The sequence below is a fragment of the Sminthopsis crassicaudata genome, chromosome 4, assembly GCF_048593235.1.
Source record: "Sminthopsis crassicaudata isolate SCR6 chromosome 4, ASM4859323v1, whole genome shotgun sequence".
NCBI lineage: Eukaryota > Metazoa > Chordata > Mammalia > Dasyuromorphia > Dasyuridae > Sminthopsis > Sminthopsis crassicaudata.
In genome coordinates, this window is record NC_133620.1 from 40,882,959 (window position 1) to 40,905,922 (window position 22,964).

General features: G+C 35.6%; 1 protein-coding gene across 2 annotated transcripts in view; it reads right to left on the minus strand.

The window, feature by feature from the left end:
• Window positions 1-22,964, minus strand: part of PRKACB (protein kinase cAMP-activated catalytic subunit beta) — a 35,727-nt gene that overhangs the window by 3,660 nt on the left and 9,103 nt on the right. Inside the window, exons 3-10 of one of the 2 annotated variants that reach the window (XM_074266390.1) lie at window positions 20,810-20,938; window positions 16,302-16,373; window positions 9,085-9,183; window positions 7,995-8,077; window positions 7,401-7,527; window positions 7,180-7,275; window positions 1,912-2,034; window positions 1,338-1,502 (exon numbers count right to left, since the gene is read on the minus strand). In XM_074266390.1, coding sequence (XP_074122491.1) covers window positions 1,338-1,502; window positions 1,912-2,034; window positions 7,180-7,275; window positions 7,401-7,527; window positions 7,995-8,077; window positions 9,085-9,183; window positions 16,302-16,373; window positions 20,810-20,938 — 894 coding nt within the window. The remainder of the gene's footprint in view (window positions 1-1,337; window positions 1,503-1,911; window positions 2,035-7,179; window positions 7,276-7,400; window positions 7,528-7,994; window positions 8,078-9,084; window positions 9,184-16,301; window positions 16,374-20,809; window positions 20,939-22,964) is intronic. The other variant, XM_074266391.1, reaches the window with a different exon arrangement.

The window sequence follows — 22,964 nt, forward strand, 5'->3', positions numbered from 1 at the left end:
GAGATTTTTTTCCCCTAAGAAATCTACTCACAAAGCCAAATGGCTTCACTAATTCCTGAATGTTTCAAAGACAGAAAAAAAATCTGACTTTAAGGATTTATAAAACAAAATTTTATGAAGGGGGTTGGGGTTGAGAGTGAGGGGGTGGAGAGAGACCAAGTAGTCACATTTGGAGGAAATTCTGCTGCATACAAATTATTTTTCAATGGGTATTTAAACAGTAAAAGAGCAGATAATAATGATGCAGCCCAGTGAAATCTTTTCATGAATGCCTCCATCTAATACAAAGAGTATGGTAATGTGTTAATCCCATCCTGTCTCACAGTAATTAATACATTACTGATTATCACAACTACTGTACTGTCAACTGGCAGAGAAAAAAAAAAAACCCAGTTTCTTTTCATAAGCTATTGTCAGATTTAGGGTTGGATTTTCTGTTTCATCTTCTTTAGGCAGTACCCTCACTCTTGTTTGTGTTTACATTCTGTTGTCCTAGTCAGGAATTTATAACTAAGAAAGTCTTTATTCAGGTGCAAAGTTTTTCCTTTCTCTTTCCCATTTTGTCTGGGGGGATCATAATATCACAAGAATTACTTTTTGTATTTAATATTACATATCTAAAAATAGGAGACTATTAGATCTTTTTTTTTTTTTTTTTTTTTTTACTGGTCTCAGATTCCGTACACAGTGATCTTTTAATTCAAAGAATCCAAGAATCCTTTTTTCTAAAGAAGGGTGGGGGAAGGGAACTTGAGCTCTTCCATGTGATGAATGGGAAATGGTGATTCTCTCATTTTGGGCTGGGTGAATTTATTAGCTTCCATAATGTCTCCATAAAAATGTAGCTTCATGCCTACATTAATGTTATCCATTTGGGAATGCCAAATCTTGGAGAGCAAGAAGTATGTCTTACACATGCCAGACACAGAGCTGTGCTTGAAAAAAGATCATTTGGGGATAAGAGAATGATTAAGGGTAAGACCCAGTATCAGGGAAACTACTTCAAAATTATGGTCAAAATAGGGAACACAACCTTTTCCTTCCTCAGGGAGAGAAATAATTTAGGCTGTGTGCCTTAAGTGATACCCAGAGTGATTATTAGTCCCAACCATAATAATGCATTTTCAAATATCTTAAGGTTTACAAATAATTCTCCTTACCAGAAGCAATCCTATTAGGTAAATGATATCAGTATTATCACCCCTGCTTTACTGGTGATGAAATTGACAAACAATTCTAAAAATTATCATGTGAAGTCTACATTTGTACTATCTGGAACTGGAACATCAATCATTTATTTTCAATTACTGAAGTTGAGAAGAGAGAAGTAGGCTTACTTTTCTCTGAAAAACGGCAATCCAGTCAATGGCAGAAAACCAACGGTGGTGCTTGATGTCACCAACACCATTCTTCAGGTTCCCGAAACGCTTAGTCAGGTCAACCTGGAGCAGGTTCCTCAGGAGGTCCTTGAGTTCGGAGCTGAAGTGGGAGGGGAAACGGACCTACACACAGACACCCACATGTTGAAATACCTATTCTATACTTTTCCCTACATTTTATCCCCTTCCAACATTTCTTTCCCATAGGTTGTATAAATGAAGACATACAGTGATGACCTCCAATCTACCCCTGAAATAGTGTTCTGCAAATGCAGTATTGCAATATAAAAATACCCATTGTCCTTCTCTGATTCCCTCATGTCATCGTATTATTGCAGAGTAATGAAGTGACTGGTGGAGCATGACTGATTCAGTAGCAGATTCATTGACTAGACTGGTCAATCAATCAACTGGATCTGGGAATTTGCTGAATTTTTTATTGAAGTGAATTCTTCTTTTGAATTATGCCTTGGGAATTCATCAATAGTGAGTGGGGCTGAGTGGAAGGAATGGGATAACCATCTCTGCTCACCTTTCCAGAAATGATCTTTTCGTAGATCTGAATGGGCTGGTCAGCAAAGAAGGGAGGATAACCAGCGGTCATCTCATAGATCAGCACTCCCAGGGCCCACCAGTCCACGGCCTTGTTGTATCCCTGAGATAAACCAGTATGGAAGGTCAATTACTGTTTCATTTCCTAAAATCAAAGGGAGTCTGGGGGGAGGTTAATGATTGTATAATGATCTTCAAGCACATGAAAGAGTATCATAGCAGTTACTAAGCAACTATTGAGGGCAGGAGAGGAAATGGGTTTAAACTATAACAGAACAAATTCAGGTTAAATAAAGGAGAGAACTTTGGAAACTAATGGCTGGTAAAAATTGGTACAGGCTTTTAAAGAAACTTGTAAAATGTTTACCAAAGAACAGCAATAATACAATAAACAGACAATCTCAAAAATATGCTGTTCCCCCTGCAGGCTGGGAGATGGACCAAATGACCTCTTAAAAGGCAGCATGGTATAATGGGAAAAAACCCAATGGATTTGGAGTCAAAAGACTTGAATTTGAGTCCCAGTTCCACCATTTACTAGCTATATGATCATGAAAAAGTCATTTTACCTCACTGAGACTCAGTTTCCTCATCTATGAAAATAGGATAATAATCTTTGCCCCACCTACCTCACAAGATTGTTATGAGGAGCAAATAAGAAAAGGTATATAAAGTGTTCTTTTAGACTTTTATAAAAATTACTTTTGCTGTTGTTAGCATTCTCAGTATATGTATCCTGGGTGTTTTAAGGGATTTACCAAGAGTCTGTCAAACTCAAGGACTGCTACTCTTTTGATAACTCATATCAGAATGAGTATTATCAGAGACTACCTGGGAAGATTTTCTCAGAATTATAAAAACTATAGGAAGAAAGTGCTAGACTTAGGAGACAATTGATTCCTACCAATTGATAGTAGGGTCTTCAAAAATATCTGGGAAGTGAATATGTGGCTAAGAAAAGGATGTGGGGAAAGAGAATTTGTCTTTCTGAACCAAGATTTAAGATACAGGAATGATAATCCCTTTACCAAGACAGAATGCATATAAAGAACACTAGGGAAAAAAAGGCAGGGATTGGGGGGAAAGGGGAAGATAGGAACTTCCCTAATCCTTCTTCTTTACATCTCCTTAGTTGTAATTTTCTTCCTTTGGCAATGTCCTTTTATTTATTTATAGATTGATTTCCTTTTCCTACTCTTTCCCAAATATAATTGAAGAAGAGATTTCACAACTGAGTAGCACTTGAATTGGACCTTAAAGGAAAATCTACAGGTGATTTTTTTTTTCTTTTTTTTTGCTAAGAGTTGAGCAATTCTCGACTTTCCTTGCTGATAACTTTGCAGTGGAAAAGAAAGAAAAGGGGAACTGCTAATGTGTATCTGATTCTGCCTAAAAAGAAGGAAATGTTGAAGTGAAAATGACAGAAACCTTGGGAGGAAGAAACAATGCCTTTTCAGATGGCATCGAGGAATGTCTGGCACAGTTGTGCCAAACCAAATACCTAAAGCAAATATGTTTTGAATAATTATGAAAAAGACCAACGAGGATTCTTTGGCTTGAGGTGCCAAAAGAGAAGTCAATTCAAGAGAACCTGGAAGCTTTCTGGAATAAAATCCTGGTGCCCAGTAACAAAAGATTACTTCTTGGAAAGAATTAATTACTATAATTACCACAAGGAAAAAAAAGGGGGGGATGCTAAGGAGGACTTGTATAAGGAGTGCAGAGCTGATCTCAGTTTATAAAGGACAAATCCAAGATATGGAAGATGGGTGCATTAATAATAGTGCTATAAAAATAAGAATGGTATAATTTTCCTGAGATAGTAGCAAAGAACTTATTGACTGATTTGGGCTAAGATTTGTTAAAAAAAATACTAAAGAAAACAGGGCTTTTTAGTTTGTGGGAGACAAGAGGAAGATTGATGGAAATATAAGGGCTTCTGCTTAGAGAGAATGATAACAAACAGCAAAAAGAAGGCAGAACTACTCAGTGCCTATTTTGCTCCTTTTTTTGACTGAGGGTAATAATTTTGACACTGGCCAGGGGAGAGCAAATGTAATAACAAGTGAATGAAATGCAAGATAAATGAGAAAATGGTAAAAGAGCATATTGCTAAAGTTACCCTCATGGAGTTCAAGTGAACTTGCCCATGTGGTTGCAGAATCATGATTCAAACCAAATTTGGCAAATTTGGCAAATAAGTGTGCCATAGGGCTTGCATTAATTCAACATTATTCTAGAACATCACGAGTAATTAAAATCAAGTTCACTGGCCCAGAGCTTAAAGGATTTATCTTCCTCTTTTTGACAATTAGATCAGAGGACAGTTTGTACATCTCAGAAAGAGATGAGATAATCATTCTAAGCTATCACGGGTTTGTGAAAAACATGTTATACCAAACTAATTTCTTTTTATTATTAGAGAGAGTTACTAGACCAGTAGAACTTTATCACTTGCCTTAGCCAAATCTGGAAATGAGTATGCTAGCTATTCAGATATCTACATATCTGAATTTGTGTAAGGCAGATGGCAAAGCTATTTTGCAATTTCCTTGAGGATCACTGTATAGGGAGATAGATTCAGTAGTGCCCAGATAGCCAACTGCTATTTAGTATCTTTAGGACTGACTCAGGGCTTTTTTTTTTTTTTTTTTTTTGGTATCAGTGACACAGATAAAAGTACAAATGGAAGGCTTACTAAATTTGAATATGTTGTAAAACTGGGGTTTGAAGCTAGATAAAACAATAGATAGTAGATTCAGGATCCAAAAAGATCTCAGTAGACTTGAATAGTGGGCTGAAGTTATCAAGATGAAATTTAACAGGATAAATTTTAAAAGGTTCAAAAATTCAGCTATATAATTATAGGATGGGGCAACCTGACTACAAAGCAGTCCATTTATAAAAATATTTATTTGAGATTTAGTACACTGCAAACTCTGTGTAAATCAATAGTGTGATGAGGAAACCAAAAAAGCTTAAGTAATCCCATACATTAATGGCATCCAGAGTGAGGGAGGTACACTATACTTTCCCTCTCTGCACTCTGTTTTAGTTGGGAGCCCATCTGAAGTACTATGTCTGGTTCTAGGTGCTGCATTTTAAGAATGGCATTGACAAGCTAGAATGGGTCCAGAAAGGGCATTCAGGATGGTAACGGAACTCCAAAGCATGCCAAATGAGGTTTGGTTGGAGGAACTGGGGATTTAGCTTGGAGAAGAGAAGATTTAAAGGGTGCATGATTACTTTATTGTAAAATCTCAAGTCTCCACCATTAGGGGTCTGACCTGCCCGTCTTGGATCTGGAGGACAGAACTAGAACCAAGGGATGGAAGTTACAGAGAGGCAGATTTTGACTTAATATTAGGAAAAACGTCCTAACAATTAGAGCTACCCAAAAATGGAATTGGCCGTTTCTGTAGGTAATGGTTCTCAGTCAGTGGAGGTCTTCAAGCAGGGGCTGGATGACCATTTATTGGGATGTTGTAGATAGAATTTATGCTTGGGTAGCATTTGAACTACATGACATCAGAGGTCCAACTCTGTAATTCTATCAATTACATGCAAAAGCACTTTGTGTCTAGAAAGCACTATATAAATGTAAGCTACTAATATTTTGAGCTCCCTCAATCCATTTTCTTCTTCCATATTATAGCCAGGAGCTTCAAACAAAACGGTAGCTCTGGGACATCAGGGAAATTTGTGGAGTCTCCTTCAGAGTTACTAGAACTTAGAAGGATCAGTGTGCCAAGGTCACTTAATGACATTTGAAACTTTTGTTAAACGAATGTTTACTGGGATGCCTGATCACTTACATATGGACCTCATGGTCATTCACTTATTGAAGTACATCTTACTCTTATATTCCACTAAAATGCCATTCTACTGCCACATGGGGTCAAAGTTACGCTTGGGGGGACATAAACTCACAGATCCTATTAAGCTCACAAAGCTTTGAAAATTTGGGTCTGGTCTCTCTTGTCTAGTTAGGTTGGAGTCATCACCATGTTGGGAAATGGTGATGAATTTTTGGCCACAGCAACTCTCGAAGACCATCTACTGAGTTATATAGAGGTTGTGATCTGCCTTAGTGAAGGTAATACCTGCACTAACCAAATCACAAATCCTTTAAGTAATTATGTCACTTTGACATAATTTATGCTCTACTGGCTTCAATTCACACATTAAGGGGTATAATTTAATTTATATCAACATGAAAAAAGCATAAGAAAATAATTTATGTTTTTAAAGCATTAATGAAGAAACATAAGCATTCAAAATAAAATATCAAAACAATGTGCATTCATATAAAAGCTTATTATCATAGTTCTTATGCACTATGATAATAGATTATTTTAAGTAGAATTTCATCAAAGAAAACAACACAATGAAACAATTTTTATGATAAAGCTATTTACTCATTCTAAATATGAACCACACTGTAATACCATTATTTGGTTGGCTTGGGGAGTACTCCACAATGAATAATCCTGTACAATGATGTTTTCTCAGCAGTCACCTTGCATAATACCTGACTGTGTTGGCAAGTAGCAAGCTGAGCTCTTTCTAGCTCTTTTGTTCTGTCATCAAGTATGATATAATTGAAGAGATTTATTCAAATCCCTTTTCCTCCTCCCTACAGCCTAAGCTACCTTGAATTAAGGGAAATAAGATGAAAGTAAAAACGATCATTTTTGGATGTTCGTGCTGCAATGAGCTGTTGGGTGTATTAGAATTCTTCCAGTCAATCTGCAAGTTATATCCTAATTGTGGGGTTCTTACTGTGTTGAATGATATCCTAATATAAAGTTTCATGCATGAATGGCTGTCTATATCTTCAGCTTACCTGGTAACTTAAATAAATGGGATGAACTGGTGACTAATATGGACCTTTTGTCAATATGTCTGTGTTTGGGGTACCTTTTTCCAGTGGTTTTCCCATTACTAAAAATAATAAGCACTGGATTATTCATCTGGTTTCACAACCAAGGATTTATTTATACTATTTCCTTAACAACAAGGGTAGCAATTAACTAAAGTTGTAGAAGCAATGGGAGGCCCTAAACAGGCAATTTTTAGTAGTTAATGCAGAAATTGTAGATTTAAATTAGTAAGTTAGAACTAGAGAAATCATAGCAAATGCTTTTTTTTTGTCAATTAATTTTAAAATTATACCGGATTTGAAGAAATTCACGATGATGTATTGTGTTAGGTTGCTGACTATACAAGATTTTATAATTAATTGTACCTTGCTGAGGATGATCTCAGGAGCCAGGTATTCAGGGGTTCCACAAAGGGTCCAGGTTCTGCCCTTCACCCTTTTGGCAAATCCAAAGTCAGTGACCTATTAAATAAAATGAAAAAAAAAAAAGAATCATCTTTTTACTATTGTATCACTTATGATAATTCTAATAAATGCTTTCTGGATTAAAAAAAAACTAATTTCTATATTAATTTGATAATTCATACCAGGATGTATCCATATTTGTCAATCAGAAGATTTTCAGGCTTCAGGTCACGATAGACCAGGTCAAGAGCATGAAGATACTCAAAAGTCAGAACAATCTGGGAGGCATAGAAGCGGGCATGGGGCTCGCTGTAAAGAATGGAAACATGATAGATTCCATAAATATACACACATCTATTGAAATGATTAAATTCAATAAATTAATATTTATGAAAATTCCTCAATGATGGGATTTCATTTAGACTGAAAAACTGATGATTGTGGTTATCTGCTCCTTTGCCACTGAAAAACATCTTTAGATAGTGCTTTTGATATACTTGTCATGGGTTGCTAATCCCTTCTAAAGTCATCAAAAGCACATTGAGTTGGTTTCTTTTGGTTTCCTTTTGTTGATTGTTTAAAGAATATTTGTATGTAATAGATTGAAAAAAAGTGAGCAAAAGACTAAATTCAAGGGACTTAGAGTGATATTTTGTTCCTTTTATGATAAACATGTACTCCTGAATTTAGCCAAATTTGGTTTTTTTGTGAGTTCTCTTCAAAACTATGGTCACTCACTGAAGGTTGAGGGGAGAAAGGAGAAAGACCTGGATTACCTGAATCTGCCAATCTTTCTCAGGTGGGAAAACATCTCACCACCAGGCACGTATTCCATAACCATGTACAGGTTAGAATTGTCCTGTGAGTAAGCGAAAAGAATTTAAGTAACATTAAAAAAAATATAAACCTAAGTTGTTTCTTAAAAAATATTTTTAGGTTATACTATTTTCCATTAGGAAAGAACACTTTTACAGCACACTTGACAGGTTAATAATGTGGGAATAGAGTGCTACACTGAAGGCCTCCAAGCTCCCAACATTAGGGCACTCATCCACTTTCTTCTGGGAACTGTCACAAATTCATCCTGGTTTTTCTCAGCTCCCAATATCCGGGGGCCTACCTCAACTTAAGGATATTCTACATAGCCTCCAAATATGATTGCTGTATGTGTGGGAAAGACCAAGAAAACTAAGACCAACTATTTATATTTCCCTGAAAACAAATACTAAAGCAATTTGGTTATTATTATTATATTTTTTACTGAAGGAACAGGACAAAAGAAAATGATCACTTTTTTTTTTTTTTTTTTTTTTTTTTTTGGTTCTTCATTTATTTTTCAGAGGATGAAGAGAACTATTTTATAAGAGTCAAAACTAGCAGAAAGATATATATATATATATAGTACTTCATAATTTACTGTGATGAAACCATGTTTCATTCTAGATAATGGAAATGCCATGATAACAATGCAAGAAAAAATGCTAAAATTTATCAGAAAAAATGTTTCTGCAGCCCCAGAGTTATATATACGGACAGGCAAGGATTAAGTTGACTCTTAAAAAATTAATGAGCAAGATGTTATGTTGCTGAGTAAGAGGTAGATAAAAAGTGGGGAGATATATACATTTGTATAAATCTGTGAACTATTATTAAAAATCATCATAGCTTTTGATGAATACAAATATTCAATTTCATAATAGCATTTCACAAACAATTTGTTCAGTTTGTCCAATTTATCTAGAATCTAGAAAATTTTCAAATCCTGTTTTAACCATGTTTTTCACCATGTACAACTCTTGCTATTTTATATTTCCTTCTGGTTGACATTTTGTATTTTGTATTTTTTTTACCTTAAGCAAAACTTACCTTGAAAGCATATTCCAGCTTGACCAGGAAAGGAAAATTCACAGCCTGGAGGATCCTTTTCTCATTCAAGGTATGCTCAATCTGCTTCAGCTTAACAACCTTTGGAGGAGGTGTAATGTAAACATTTTCAGAACAAATGTGCAGAATGGCAGAAATAGAATCGTTTTTAAAAGGAAGATTTTTCACATAGTGCTAAACTTGGGTTAATGGAAGTCTTGAGAATTTTATCATCATAGCAAGAACACCAATTAAATCAAAATTATTAGACAGCAAATGATCACAGGAGATTAAAAAAAGAATCAGTTGTGATTTGAAAATTGAAATGGTTTCTATTTTTAAATAAATGAAAAATGGTGAGGTGGAAATTAAACAATTTGTCAATTTAATATATATCATGAAGAGTAATAGAATAAGGGGAAAAAAAGACCAATTTGTCCATATAGAATAAAAGAGAGGATTGTCTAAAAAATGTCATGTCTTTATGAAGACTAGGTCTTATTGGATTAATTAAACTTCCTCCTGATAGATTTGGTACAGTGAGGAAGGAAATAATTTATTTTGACTTTAGCAAGGTTTGTGATTCTTTCCTACATGACTTGGCAAATCTTGTGTTCACTCTCAAGCCCCATTCTATGCTCAGTGGCAATCTGCCAGGGTGTGACTGGCAGTGGGTGGGAGGTATAGCTCTTAGTGGTAGTGGATATGGAAAGAGCTAGTAAGGGGAGTGGTTAAGGCAAGAGTCATTAGAAACCCCCTCTACCACCACTTCCATCTCTTTCATCAATGAGAGATTTGCAAATTGCTCTTTTAATAGCATCTTGCATCTTCCTCCATGCCTAAACTAGTCAGAATCATCACCTACTCATTCTTCCTTCCTTCTGCCACAGAAACAGTGGTATCCTTAATAGTAAACTGAAGCTTTCCTATTCCCTCTAGCTTCTCCCCAAGACCTTGCTCCTGAAGTCATCCTCTGTCTCTTAAGTATATTCAATCTCTTCGTCTTAATTGCCTACAAATAATGCTAAGATCTCTAATATCCTAAGAAAGCCTTCCTTTAAGCATTCTATTTTTGCAACCAGTTAACTCTCTCATCTATCTCTCCATCATTGCTTAATGATTCAAAGTTGTCCATAGTGATTCGTCTGCTTTACCACCCCACTCTTGGCTAATTCTTTGCAATTGGCGTGCATTCTTACTGGAACATTCTTATAGGAACAGTTACTGAATTTTCACATTTTCAATAGCATCCTTAACACCTCCCTCCCTGCCCCAGTTCTGATCCTAATTAACCTCTCTGCAGCATTAGACACTATCACTCCCTTCTGTCAAATACTCTTTCTTGCCACTCTTCCATACTTTTTCTAAATTCTCCATCTTAGTTTCCTTTACTAGTCATCCTTTTAACCTTTTTATGGATCCTTACAGGATTCTTCTAGGTCCTATTTGGCCCTTCTCTCTCTCTCCTGGCATTCATTTACTCCTATGGCTTTACTCAACTCACCTAGGAACCCTCCCAGTTCCTCTAAGGAAATAATTCTTAAAATCATAATCTCCAACCCAATGTCTTTCTTGACCATTTATCTATTAACTAGATGAACAACTGGCAATTTAAACTGAACATCTCAAATTAACCTATTTTTCTTCCCAAATCTGCTCTTTCTTCTGACTTCACTTGTTTTCTGTCACTAATATCATCATTTTCTTTCAAAATATTGGTACTATTAATCATTAACTACCTCTTTGCTTTCTCTCTCATATCAATTCTATTCTAACAAGTCTTCCTGCCTTCTTTTCTGGCTTTTCATCTGTCTTTCATGCCATAGACAAAATCATATTCATATACGGATTTTGTTAAGCTACCCCATCTGCTTAGTGAGGAAAATTCAAACTTCCTTGTCTGGCACTCTAGCTCTTCCACAATCTAGTTACATCTTAGTTTTTCCAGTTTCTTTTTGTTCTCCTCCATACATGCCACATTCTAATTAAACTAGACTACTTTCTGTCATCTGTGCTGAGTTTTTTTTTACTCATGTTGTTTTGAGCTTCATTTACCTTGTATCCCTCTTTTCTCTGCTATTAAATTCCTACCAATCTTTCAGGACCCAACTGAAATGTCATCTTTTCCATGAAGCTCTTCTTTATCTCCTGCCAGTAATAACATTCCCCCTTGAACCTCCCATAGCACTTTATTTCATCTTTCTATAATGTGCTTATCATGTAATGTTGAAAATTGTGTTCATCTGTTTGAGTTTTATCTCCTTGGTAGACTGTAATTCCATGAAGGCAAGGGCTATACTTTATTTAAACAATGTTATTTCTTCAGTCTTTACCACAGTACATTCCTGCATACAGCAGGAATTTAATAAATGTTTGTTAAATAGAATCAAATGGCGTGCAAGCACATTCAGTGAAAATAAACCAGAAAGCTGGCACTGTCAGATACATGCATAATTAGTTGAAAAATGGTTCTCCACACTGGTCAAAGGCTTCCAGTCAACCATGGAGTCAGAGGAAAAAACCAAGTTCAACATAAATTTCAAATATATTAGTGTTGTTAGAGAAGAAATGAAACTGGTATGAATAAAGAATATTGTATGTAGAAATCATAAAGAAACTTCTTATTATAATGAAAATGCAAGAAAATAATTGGAATTTTAAATGGAATACACTTCCCATTCCTTTTACTTCATCTTATTTTTTCTATCACTAAACCCCTTCCAAAAAAAAGAAAAAAATTAAATGGAGCCAGACATGATAGGCTTCATCCTGATAAGAGATTTAAAGAGTGCTAAATTTGACTTTAAATTAAAAAAAAAAATTTAGACTCAGGACAGAGAAACAGCAGAAAAATTAGCTGTTATAAGGCTCTGAAAAGGTCTGGGTCTTAGAAATATTTTTCAAACACTTAGCTTGGGAAATTTTTAGGCATCTGACATACACAGATAAAAAGTAATTTCCAAATTGTGCTTGTTTCTGGGCTCCACGTAGGTATAAGAGAAACAGTTGCAAAGGTTTCAGGAAATTAGGGTGTGGAAAGAGTATCTGTCCAATTTAAATGGAAACATATGAAAGGAATTGGAATTGTATGGGCACAAAAAAGAGAAGGCTGAAGCAGTATTTAGTGGGTATGAATAGTTAGATTACAAAGAAGTCATCTTTGTAATATTATTGATCCAGAAGAACTAAGATTTGTCTTCAGGAGGATTTAGGTTAGAAATAAAGACAAAAGGTCTTTAAAAATTAAAAAAAAACTAAAATGAAAATTTTCAAGTTGATCTAATAGTCCCCTAAAATGTCACAAAAAGGGCTATCTTTGAACTAGCAACTTGTGAGTTTCTTATCACAATAGAATGACAATTATGGTCCTATGGTAAGGAATAATTTGCTGTTCCCATGACAATAACATTGCTAGAAATCCGTGAAACAATTACATCCAGCCCTATGGTTATTACAGGAGAATGTGATGGGAATAGAATGCCTTTCTTGAGTCATTTTTTTAAACGATATATTTCCTTAACAAAAAGGAATAGTACAATTCTGTCAAGGGCTCAATTAATTTGAAATCCAAAGAATGTGAAGAACCACAAGTCTGTCACTGCCTTGCTGTGTGACATCTCTCTGGTCAGTAAAAACAGCTACTCAACACTGACCATGAGAACAACATTTTATAAATAATCTACGAGATTTATGTCTATGGAAGAAGGGATATGAAAGGGTCTCCCCTTTGAAAAATTAGATAAAACCCAACCATATAAAGCACAGATAGCCAAAGTTACATAGAGATAATAAGAATAGAATAAATCATTCCACTTCCATCTAAACAAATCTTGAATTTTTAAAAAATATCTAACATCACATTAACCAGGTACACAAGCCAATGGAAAAAATAATAGAATTTATAGTAGAAACATATTCTAGTCCTATAAAGAAGGATAATATTTCTAGAAAATGGCAAATAAGTATTATGTTCATAGGGGTATATACAAATAATATTAAAATATGTATATCTAGTATACTAATGGCATATACATATCACTATAAACTTAATGATAGCTGAAATTTATATGGAGTTTTGAGCGTTAAGAGATCTCTCATAAAAAGTCTCTCACCTGATACACTCCATAATTCTGTAGATACTACAGCTGTTATTGTCCCTAAAGATACTACAGCTGTTATTATCCCTACTTTGAAGATGAGGAAATAGGGTTAGGATGTTTATGACTTTTCTGTTGGTCACACAGCCAGTAAGTGTCAGAGTAACTCCATGTTCTACATCCTTTCTTTCATATTGACCACAATATCCTAATCTGTGTCCCATGAAGTGGTATATTTTATTTTCCCTATTAATAAAGCCAAATTTTAACAACTTATTGTGTATTTGCTAGACTAAACTCTGGGTTCAGATATGGACTAGATGGTCTTTACCATTCCTTCTAACTCTAATCTCCTACCAAGCTGGAAAATAATACTTCCTTAAGCTTTCCTGAATACCCTATACTTTGACCATATCACTAGGTTTGGCAACTCTCTCATGCACTTATCAAGAAATATTTTGAGTTCTGGGAACCTTATAAGTTATACCTCCACATGAAAGCAAGCCCAGAAGGCATGGACACAATTTCATCTATTGACTTTTCACAGCAGGGTTATACAGTGCTCCTTATACAACAGGTCCTAAAATGTTTGTTGAACTCAATGGTTTAATATCTTTTCCATTGTTGTATCTGTGGCTCTCAAACACATTCCAGGGAGAATGGGCAGAATCTCAGAACACTCCACGTATCAGATATGGGTCCTGGACATCTGAATGATTGTGTCATCATAGACTCGCCCTCCTGGGGGTATTGATTTCCTCTACCATCCGGGACCCCAGGCTCTTAGCAGATAGCAAACATAGCCAGAGTACATGGGCTTTGGGGAAGGAAAAGAGATATAGGCAGGCCATAATGATATGCCTCATTCTCTGACCCCATTGGCTATTTTACCAGTAGGATAAATAAATGAAGACTCCACCAATTCAATAAACAATTACCAGGCACTTGCTATTAGCAAGGCACCAAATTAAGTCCTCAGATTAGAAAGATGAAAATTGCAATTGCTCTTGCCTCCAAATAATTTACAAACACTAAGAAGAGTAATATTTTTGCATAAATAAGTAAAATATACTCTGGAATGTGATAAGAGCAAAAGAGAGCCTCCCAAAAAATGCTACGAAATATTACATCTGGAAGAGGTCTTAGAGACTGTTCAGTGACTATCTTGTCCAACCTTTTCATTTCACAGATTAGGAAATAGAGGCCAAGGGAGATAATTTTGCATGGTGGAGCTCATAGAAGTGGCCACTTAAGAAACTATCATAGAAAGAGAGAGCGAGTGTCCAGGTTGATAGCCCTGTAGTCGGTATTTAAGGTTGGAGTAAATCTAGTGAAGACTGTTTGAAGAAGTTTTAATAAAATGGCAAATTTTGCCTTTGAATCAATCTCTGAAAGACTGTGTGGTCTTTTAATTCTAAGTCTGCTTCTATAGAGGTAAACCAGTTTTGAAGCAATGATAAGCATCACTGGTCAGATACAAATTTTTGCAATCCAGCTGAATCTATATTTTCTTGCCATCTGTCCCTTCCCACCAATTCCCTACAGTTTTTGCATTAGAGAAGAAAATTGGTAAAGAAACCCATTCCCATTTTGAGCTAATTAATTCTTTGAATGTTTTCCTTCTTTCAAGCCTAGTTCTAGCTATCAGTATCTTCTACCATTAATTCTAGCTCTATCCTCTAGCCAAAAAGGAAAAATCTAATCTCTTTTCCTTATAACATTGTTAGCTACTTGAAAACAGCTACATCCACCCTTCCCCCCCCACAAATTTTATCTTCTCTATCCTAAACATCCCCAGGTAATTAGTATTTTTCTATTTAAGCATATTTTTAGGGTGATGGGACAATCTCAGAATACTCTACTATATATATATATATATATATATATCATGCACATTAGAATTATAACCTCACCATAAATTTCCCTTTTTTGCTGAATTGATCATCTACTCTTTGAAAATAATACAATGGAATAATTCTTTACAGTGAATAAATTCTGTGATGAATCAGTCCAGAATTGAATCAATTTACATTATGACAGGAAAACAAACAAACAAAACATACCCTTAATTTCATGTCTTTCTCAAGTGAAACAACTAAAATCTTAAGGTTTTCTGGGGTATCTGCCCTGATTCTCTGTCCTCCAGATTCGCCAAGATTATTTGACCCACCAATCAAACCCTGAGTTTGCTATCTCCTCTGCAGCTGACCCCTTTTTGCCCAATTAGAATCTGAATTTCTTGAGAGCAGAGATTATCTTGCTTTGTCCATTTGGATTCCCAGCATGTTTAACACAGTACTAGGCATAGAGTAAATACTTAATAAAGACTTTTCCATTTATTCTAGTAGTCCTCCTTAAGAATCAAATCATAGGATCACAGATTTAGAGCTGGAAGGAATTTAAAGATCATCCATCTAGTCCAATCCCCTCATTTTACAGATGAGAAAACTGAGGCTCAGTGATTTAAGTAACTTGCCCATCACATGGGTATTATTGTAGCAGAGTTGAGGTATGAACTCAAGTCCTCTGCTCCCAAATCCAGTACCCTTTGCACAGAACCAGACCCTACTCCTGAAATAAAAAAAATTAAAAAAAAAACAACAACAACAAAAATGAAAAACAAAACAAGCAAAAAACAGAAGCCAACAACAAAATAAAAAATCTCCTCCCCCCCCCCAAAAAAAAGAGAAAAAAACAACCTTCAAAACAATCAAAGTCAATTTATTGGGCACATGCTAGGGAACTTCTTAACTTTCAAGGGTATATATTAGATCATGTACATATGTGCATATGTTAGTCAAACAGCACATATGCTTGGAAATGATCTCCTTCAGAAAAGCCTCTCTCTGTTTGCCTCCATCCCTCCCTTTTCCCTCCCACTCTCCCCCCTCCCTCTCAAAAAACACATAAGCATGCACACACACGCACACACACACCAAAAACTTATTAGTGTTTTAGAATTCTACTTTGAGTGACATCATTTCTTGGCCAGGAAAGTTCAGGTTAAATATAAATTTATTAAGCAAATATATCAAGGTAAGGATTCCAAGCTTCTCAAATGGCACATTCATAAGAACATACTCTAGCTTAATTCTTAAATAAAATTTGAATGAACTAACTTACTTTTTCCTGCTGTGTTTGTGGAGCACTTTTGCCTTGTCTAGTGCAAGTATTCTCTACCAGAGTCTTCTCTTTCTGCCCAGGAAGCAAAAACCAAACCAGAATGCAAAGGTACCTCACACAGTGAACCCAAACAAGAGGCAGAGCAAATCATGTTCATTTACAATCGTTACCGATATACAGCAGGGGACCCAGATACAATGACTTGGGAGTCTAGAACTGTGATTATACTGGTATAGGGAACTCCCGGGGGAGAATTTTCTCTGCCAGTGTAGATTAGCACATGTCTCAAAGTTGCCGACAGTGCAATGAAAATGTGCCTCTTGCCCTGGGACCACTTAGCCAGTAAGGGACTGAGACTGGACAGCAGCTATAATTCCTGATTATTTAAGAAACATTTCAAGCTGGAGGAATTTGTGATTTGCTGGCAATGTATTTAGGAACCCAACTTCAGTATGAAGTAGCATCAGAACAGGATTTTTAGTGGAGACTCAGAATATACATGAAAATACTTGAGTGTGTTCCATGTCTCCAGTTAATCTGAAATTTTTTTCAATCTCTTTGTAAATTTCCCATGGTAATTATGTCAACAGTCTACACATTGCCAACTGTCCATAAATGGATTCTTCATGTCCAGGACTCTTAGAAGCCAAAATTCATAAGATTGTGGTACTAGAACTTGGCTTTCCCCTGGGTTAATGGACTTGAACTCATTCAGTTTCTTTTTATTTCAGAGGGTTATTGGAATTCTGCCAAAGACAGCTAACACAAGGTCCCACCCTGATTGTTTGGATAAGAAAACTACAGAAATCCTGTTTACTCTAAGTGCCCAGTGGGCAGAATTTGTTGAACAAAGAGAGAAGCATCCAAAGAGGAGCTTTTTCATTTATGGTTTCTCCTATGCACTATGCTTTCTGAGTTGGACCACAAAGGCAGATATATGTGTTATTGCTGAGCTGAACATGTAAAGAGAGCCTTTCCATTTATAAGCCTAAAAATTCTAAATGACATCAATTTAAGTCTAAGTTTTAGCCTAGTGGTTAGAGGGCCCTCTCACCTTGGAATCAGGAAGACTTTGATATCTATTAGCTATGTGGCTAGAGGTAAATCACTTATTTCTTGGGGCCTTGAGGCAATTCTTAAAATTGCAGAAAGAGGTACTGATCTACATTGGTAAAGAAAAGTGCCTAATTGGAGTTCTCCACATGAATGAAATCACAGATCAAATTAAAAAACAGTTTTTTCTTTGGACACAACAGGCTAGTATTTGTTATACTATTCATTGCCCTCTTAAAGGAATATGATTGTCACCCTCCTAGGATGACAAAGTCAAATATATGAAGGGCTAGATTTTCAAAATATATCAATTTAAGGGGAGCTTGCTCGCTGTTTCTAAAAGGATTCCCCACAAGAATTAATTACTTATATATATTGAGTTCCCCGTTTTATTGAAAACATAATTCCATTTATGCAATATTTTAGAAAACTCCATCTATTATATAAAGAAAGGCATATCTCTTCAGTAATCTAATGAAAGTTAGGAAAATGATTCTAAAATCCCCCAATTTCCAGTGATTTGCCTAAAGCAAACTATCATTAAGAAAAAAACAACCAACATCCAATGACATTTAAAAGGAAACAAGCTCAAATATTTTGAATAATCTTGACAATGAACTACCATAAATTTTTCCAAAAGGAAAAAGTAGCAATATTATCAAGTCATCAACTTAATCAATTTGAATTTTTGCCAGATGAAACATATATCCAAATCTAGATTACAACTTAAGACTAAAAGCTATTTTTGAAATAGTAACTATATCAATTTGGAATCTTTTATGAGAATAAATCACTATTTTTGTATTGTTCTGTCCCAATTCTATAGATATGAAACAGACTAGTTTCTATATGAGAGTAGGATGACATCAAATTACATTCCTCATCAGCTAAGTTGAGAGAGTTCTCTTTCAGGAATCCCAACTAACTTCTTTTTTCAAAACACTAATTATTGTCATTTTTACTTCAAGATTCCTTCTTCTGTCCTCACGTATCATTTTGAGAACTCACCAAATCATAGAATTTGAGGATTAGGAAGGACCTCAGTCAACAAATTCACAAGTAGGCTTGATTAATAAAGCAAAGCCTCTGAAAGAACCTTGCTTTTCTCCAAGAAGATTCAGTGGAAATGTTTAGCCTATGGAAGAAAAGTCTAAAGGGAAGAAATTGTGAGATATTGTTCAAACACTTGAAGTGTGGTCATATATAAAAGGGATTGAGTCTATCCTGATGGGCCCTGGAGAAATGACCAAGGAGTTCAAGTCACAGGGAGCCAAATTTTGATTCTGTAAAAAGAAACTTCCTAAGAATTATAGCTTTCAAAAAACGGAATGGCCTCCCTTGTTAAGTAATGATTTTCTTGCTACTGAGGTCTTTTAAGTAGAATTTTGTAGCAGAACTAAGGCTCTAGTTAAGGGTTCAACTGAGTTCCATTTCAACTCTGAGATTATATGACACTGACATATAAATCTGAAAAAAATTTCATCAAATTTAATAAAGCAATCATATCATTATGAGTAGCCTGAGACTTTTTGTAAATCTTGGCAGCAATTATTAGCATTGTGTCTCAGTATGAGAGTTCTTGACTGCAAGTGATTCCTCTGATCTACTGCAAAGGACCAGAATTTAAGTACTACTTCTGATATATACTAGCTGGGTAATCACGGACAAATCACTTACCTCTCAGTGTCCCAAGCAACTTTCTTTGAGTATAAGCTTCAGGTGAGTTGCAATCTGCATCAATGGAGGGGGTTTCCACACCAGAAGTTCCCCATACTTATAAAATCATGACTCCGGACCCCTTCCCCTAACCCATCCAGAAAAAAGTAGTTTCTGGAGGGGATTCTTCATGAGTGGGGAGAATATTCCCACCACTGAGTTCATAGCTCCTTGAATGATTAAAGTAGTATAATAAAGTGAAAAAGGATTTGGATTCAGAGTTGGTGACCTGCATTTAGTCCTCACTCTGCTACTGGCAAATCACTTGGAATCATTTAGCCTCAAATTCTCCTTTGTAAATACAAGACCGTTGGACTTATATATGATCTATAAGATACCTTTTAGATCTAGCATCCTAATATTCTAATCTAGTCATTGCCAAAGAATGGACATTGCTTACCAATAAGAGCGTAGTCTCCATTTACAGGACAACATTTAACAAAATAGTAGTTTTCATACATAACTGAATGTTTCATATTACTCAAGTTTCACCTCTGCTTTATATCCCCAAAAGATTTAAATACATTGGCAATTTTAAATTAAAAAAAAAAACAAAAAACTTCTCAAATGCTTAAAAAAAAAAAACCACATTTCCCTGCCTTTTAAAAACAGAGTATATTTTAGTACTTCTAAAGATCTGGATTTTTCCATTGAGGATATTCCCTCCACAAAAACAAATCACAATCCCTCCATGCCTTAACAGAGGATTTCATGAGCTGCTATAACCAAAAATAAATGTAAAATTAGCTATATACTTTAACATATTACTGACATTAAGACACATTTATCTAAACATCATTTTTCTTAAATTGACTATTTTGGCAGACAAAACCATACACACAAACAATCTCTAAGCTTTCATGTTGTAATAGGAATTTGTTTTTTAACCAATACTACTAAACAAGAAATGACATAGAAAACATTCTGCTTAAACTGGGTGTTGGGAGGACACAGTACCAAAATATGTAGCATTATCTCTCTGACAGAGCTTGCTGAGTTCTAAGAACCAAGATGTTCATCCAGTGATCTTAACTAAAATAATGTCATTCACATCATGGGTGCTTTGGCACCAAGATGTTCAAGAGATGCTTCAATTGGTGACTAACTAATCCTAATTTTTATAACAACCTCAAGTTCCAAAATTATGGACCTGGATTAGCTAAGGAGATAAAGAGCTATGGATTATTGGAGCAGGAGGGTTCCACTGGAGCATGCTCTTAAATCAAGAAGCCCTCATTTCACACCTCTTTTACTTAGTATACACACATTGAGATATTGTAATTGATAGATAAAAGATTTCCTTCTTTCTCAGATGCTTATCTTGAACTTGGAATAAGAAATGTTGCCTCTATTTCTGGGGGTTTTCCATCAGTTGAACACATGAGGTGTGAGGTGTTTGACTAGGAACTGATTTCAGAATACGAAATATCTTTAAAGCACTTTAGATATGCCCTGTTTTAAGTCTCAAGGAAGTTTAATGTGGTGATAATACTAACATTAGACAATCCATGCTAAATTCAAAATTTTGTATTAAAAAGGGAAACAAAAGCATATTTAAATGAAATCATTAAAATAACTGGTTTTTTTCCACAGATATACAAACCATCAAAAATTTTCATTTAAATAATGTCAAGAAATTTGAAATCAGCAGTAATATATATATATAAAGATACATTTAGAATCTAAGCTTTCAAAACCCAAGTTTACACTACGGATAACTCATGACAGAATGCACCAACCTTCTGCTTATCAAGGATTTTCATAGCATAATACTGTTCAGTGGCCTTGTGTTTCACAAGCATGACACGTCCAAATGATCCAGTTCCAAGAGTTTTCTTTCTCTCAAAGTCATCCAGAACAGCAGTATTCTATATATAAAAGTGTAGGGTTTATTATCAAATAAATTCAACAATTGTAAGTGCCTAACAAATGCAAGGCACATGGAATTTACAAATGATGGGGTGTCACGCAGAAGAGGAGCTAAGACTTTTTTCTTTTTGGCCCCCAAGGACAAAACTAAGGGCAATGTGGGTGGAAATTGCAAAGAACAAAATTAAGACTTATGATAAGAAAAAAAAAAAACTCTAGCAAGTAGAAATATACAAAAGTAAGATAGGCTGCCTTAAGAGGTCTTTAAGCAAAGGTTGAGTGACCACTATCCAGAATGCTGTAGAGGGGTTTCTTCTTCATATATGGGCTAAACTTGATGATCTCCGAGGTCCCTTCCAGCTCTGAGATTCTTTGATCTTGGATAGTAACTCAAATGGATAATGAGCTGGATCCAGAATTAAATAGTAGGAGAGCAGGCGGGAATCACCTTTGGGAAACGTTCAGTGATCTTAAACTGTTTCCTGACACAAAGGTTCATCTCTTAAATAACATTCTCCTGATCATGCTATATGGCTAGAGGATTGTGATCTTAGAGAAGGAAAACAAAAAACAAAAAACAAAAAAAAATCGCACATGACCCAAAGAGGCAATGGAAAGACACATGGCAAGGGTAAGTAGGCTGTGGCATATTACTATGTTCACTTAAATGAGAAATAAAGCCAAAAACAACAACAACAACAACACCATCAGAGACATGTATGCATGATGACCTATCAGCTCTGAAACCCAAGGATTACACTGGTATCCATGAAATATTAAAATAACCAAAGAAAGAACTCAGGGCATTGCGTAGACTCACAGAATCATAGAATCACGGAATTGACGGGTTGGAAGGGACCTCAGTGGCCATCTAGTCCAACCCATACATGAAAGAAATCCCCACTATGACATACCCGACAAGCGCTCGTCCAGCCTCTGCTTGCAGACCTCCAAGGAAGGAGCCCCCACCACCTCCTGAGGCAGCCCATTCCATTCCTCTATGGAGGATTTATGGAAGGAAATAGACAAGGATTGCACAGGATGAGAAGTTGTGGACATGTTCTTATATGCACCCCTGGAGGGAGTGCTCAAATTGATGGGGTCAAGCATCCACCAAAGCATCAAAGTGTATGATTTGATAGGATTCCAGAAAAGAATAGGGTGCATAAAAGAGCACAGACTTGGAATCAGTTTCTTCATCTTTAAAACAAGATGCTATATTTGATCTTGCCTCAACCACAGCTCTAGAATGCTATGACTTTATGAAAGCAAGCATTCCCTAAGTGCCTATCCAACTGTGTGGCTGTCTGAGAAAACCATTTCTCCTAGTAGTACTCATTCATTTTTCTATAGCAAAGGGGCAGGTGAGGCGGGATAGCCAACTGGTTTCTTTTCACCAGAGAATAACCTAATTCTGCATGCAGCAGCAGAATTACAGTACTAATTCTTTCTCTCATATCTGGCTCCCCATAGTTCTAATCATAGTCATTGCCAGTGGTAGCAAAGGTGAGGTCTTGGTCTCTCAGCTGCTATAATTGTCCCAGTTCTAACTCTGCCATTGACTGAAAGAAAAATCCCTGGCTACTTAATGTTCTCCAATCACTTTAACAGATCTTGGGGACAAGGTTAGAAAAATGATCTCTCACCCCAAAAAGGGAAATTATCAAAATTTAACACAAAATGTATAGTATTGCCATATATAGAAGTCATGTATTCAAGGAATTTTTTAAAAATTGATTTTCAAAGTATCCCTGATAGGATTGATGGCCTTTCCAAATCTCAAGAATTTTAGGGTACATCCCTACAAGCAAAAGCATCATATGAAAGTGTAACTAAGAAGCTACAATATTGAAACTGGAATCTTTGTCATGATACTGTACTATAGGGATAAACATTTTAATTGCTTGAAAAGGAAGCTTGAAAGAAGAGAATTTGAAAGTAAGAATTTACTATTGTGTTGCCATCTTTCTCCAGTGAAGAAGTAACTTTGATAGAGAAGTTCAGATTATTATCCTTTCACTTTAG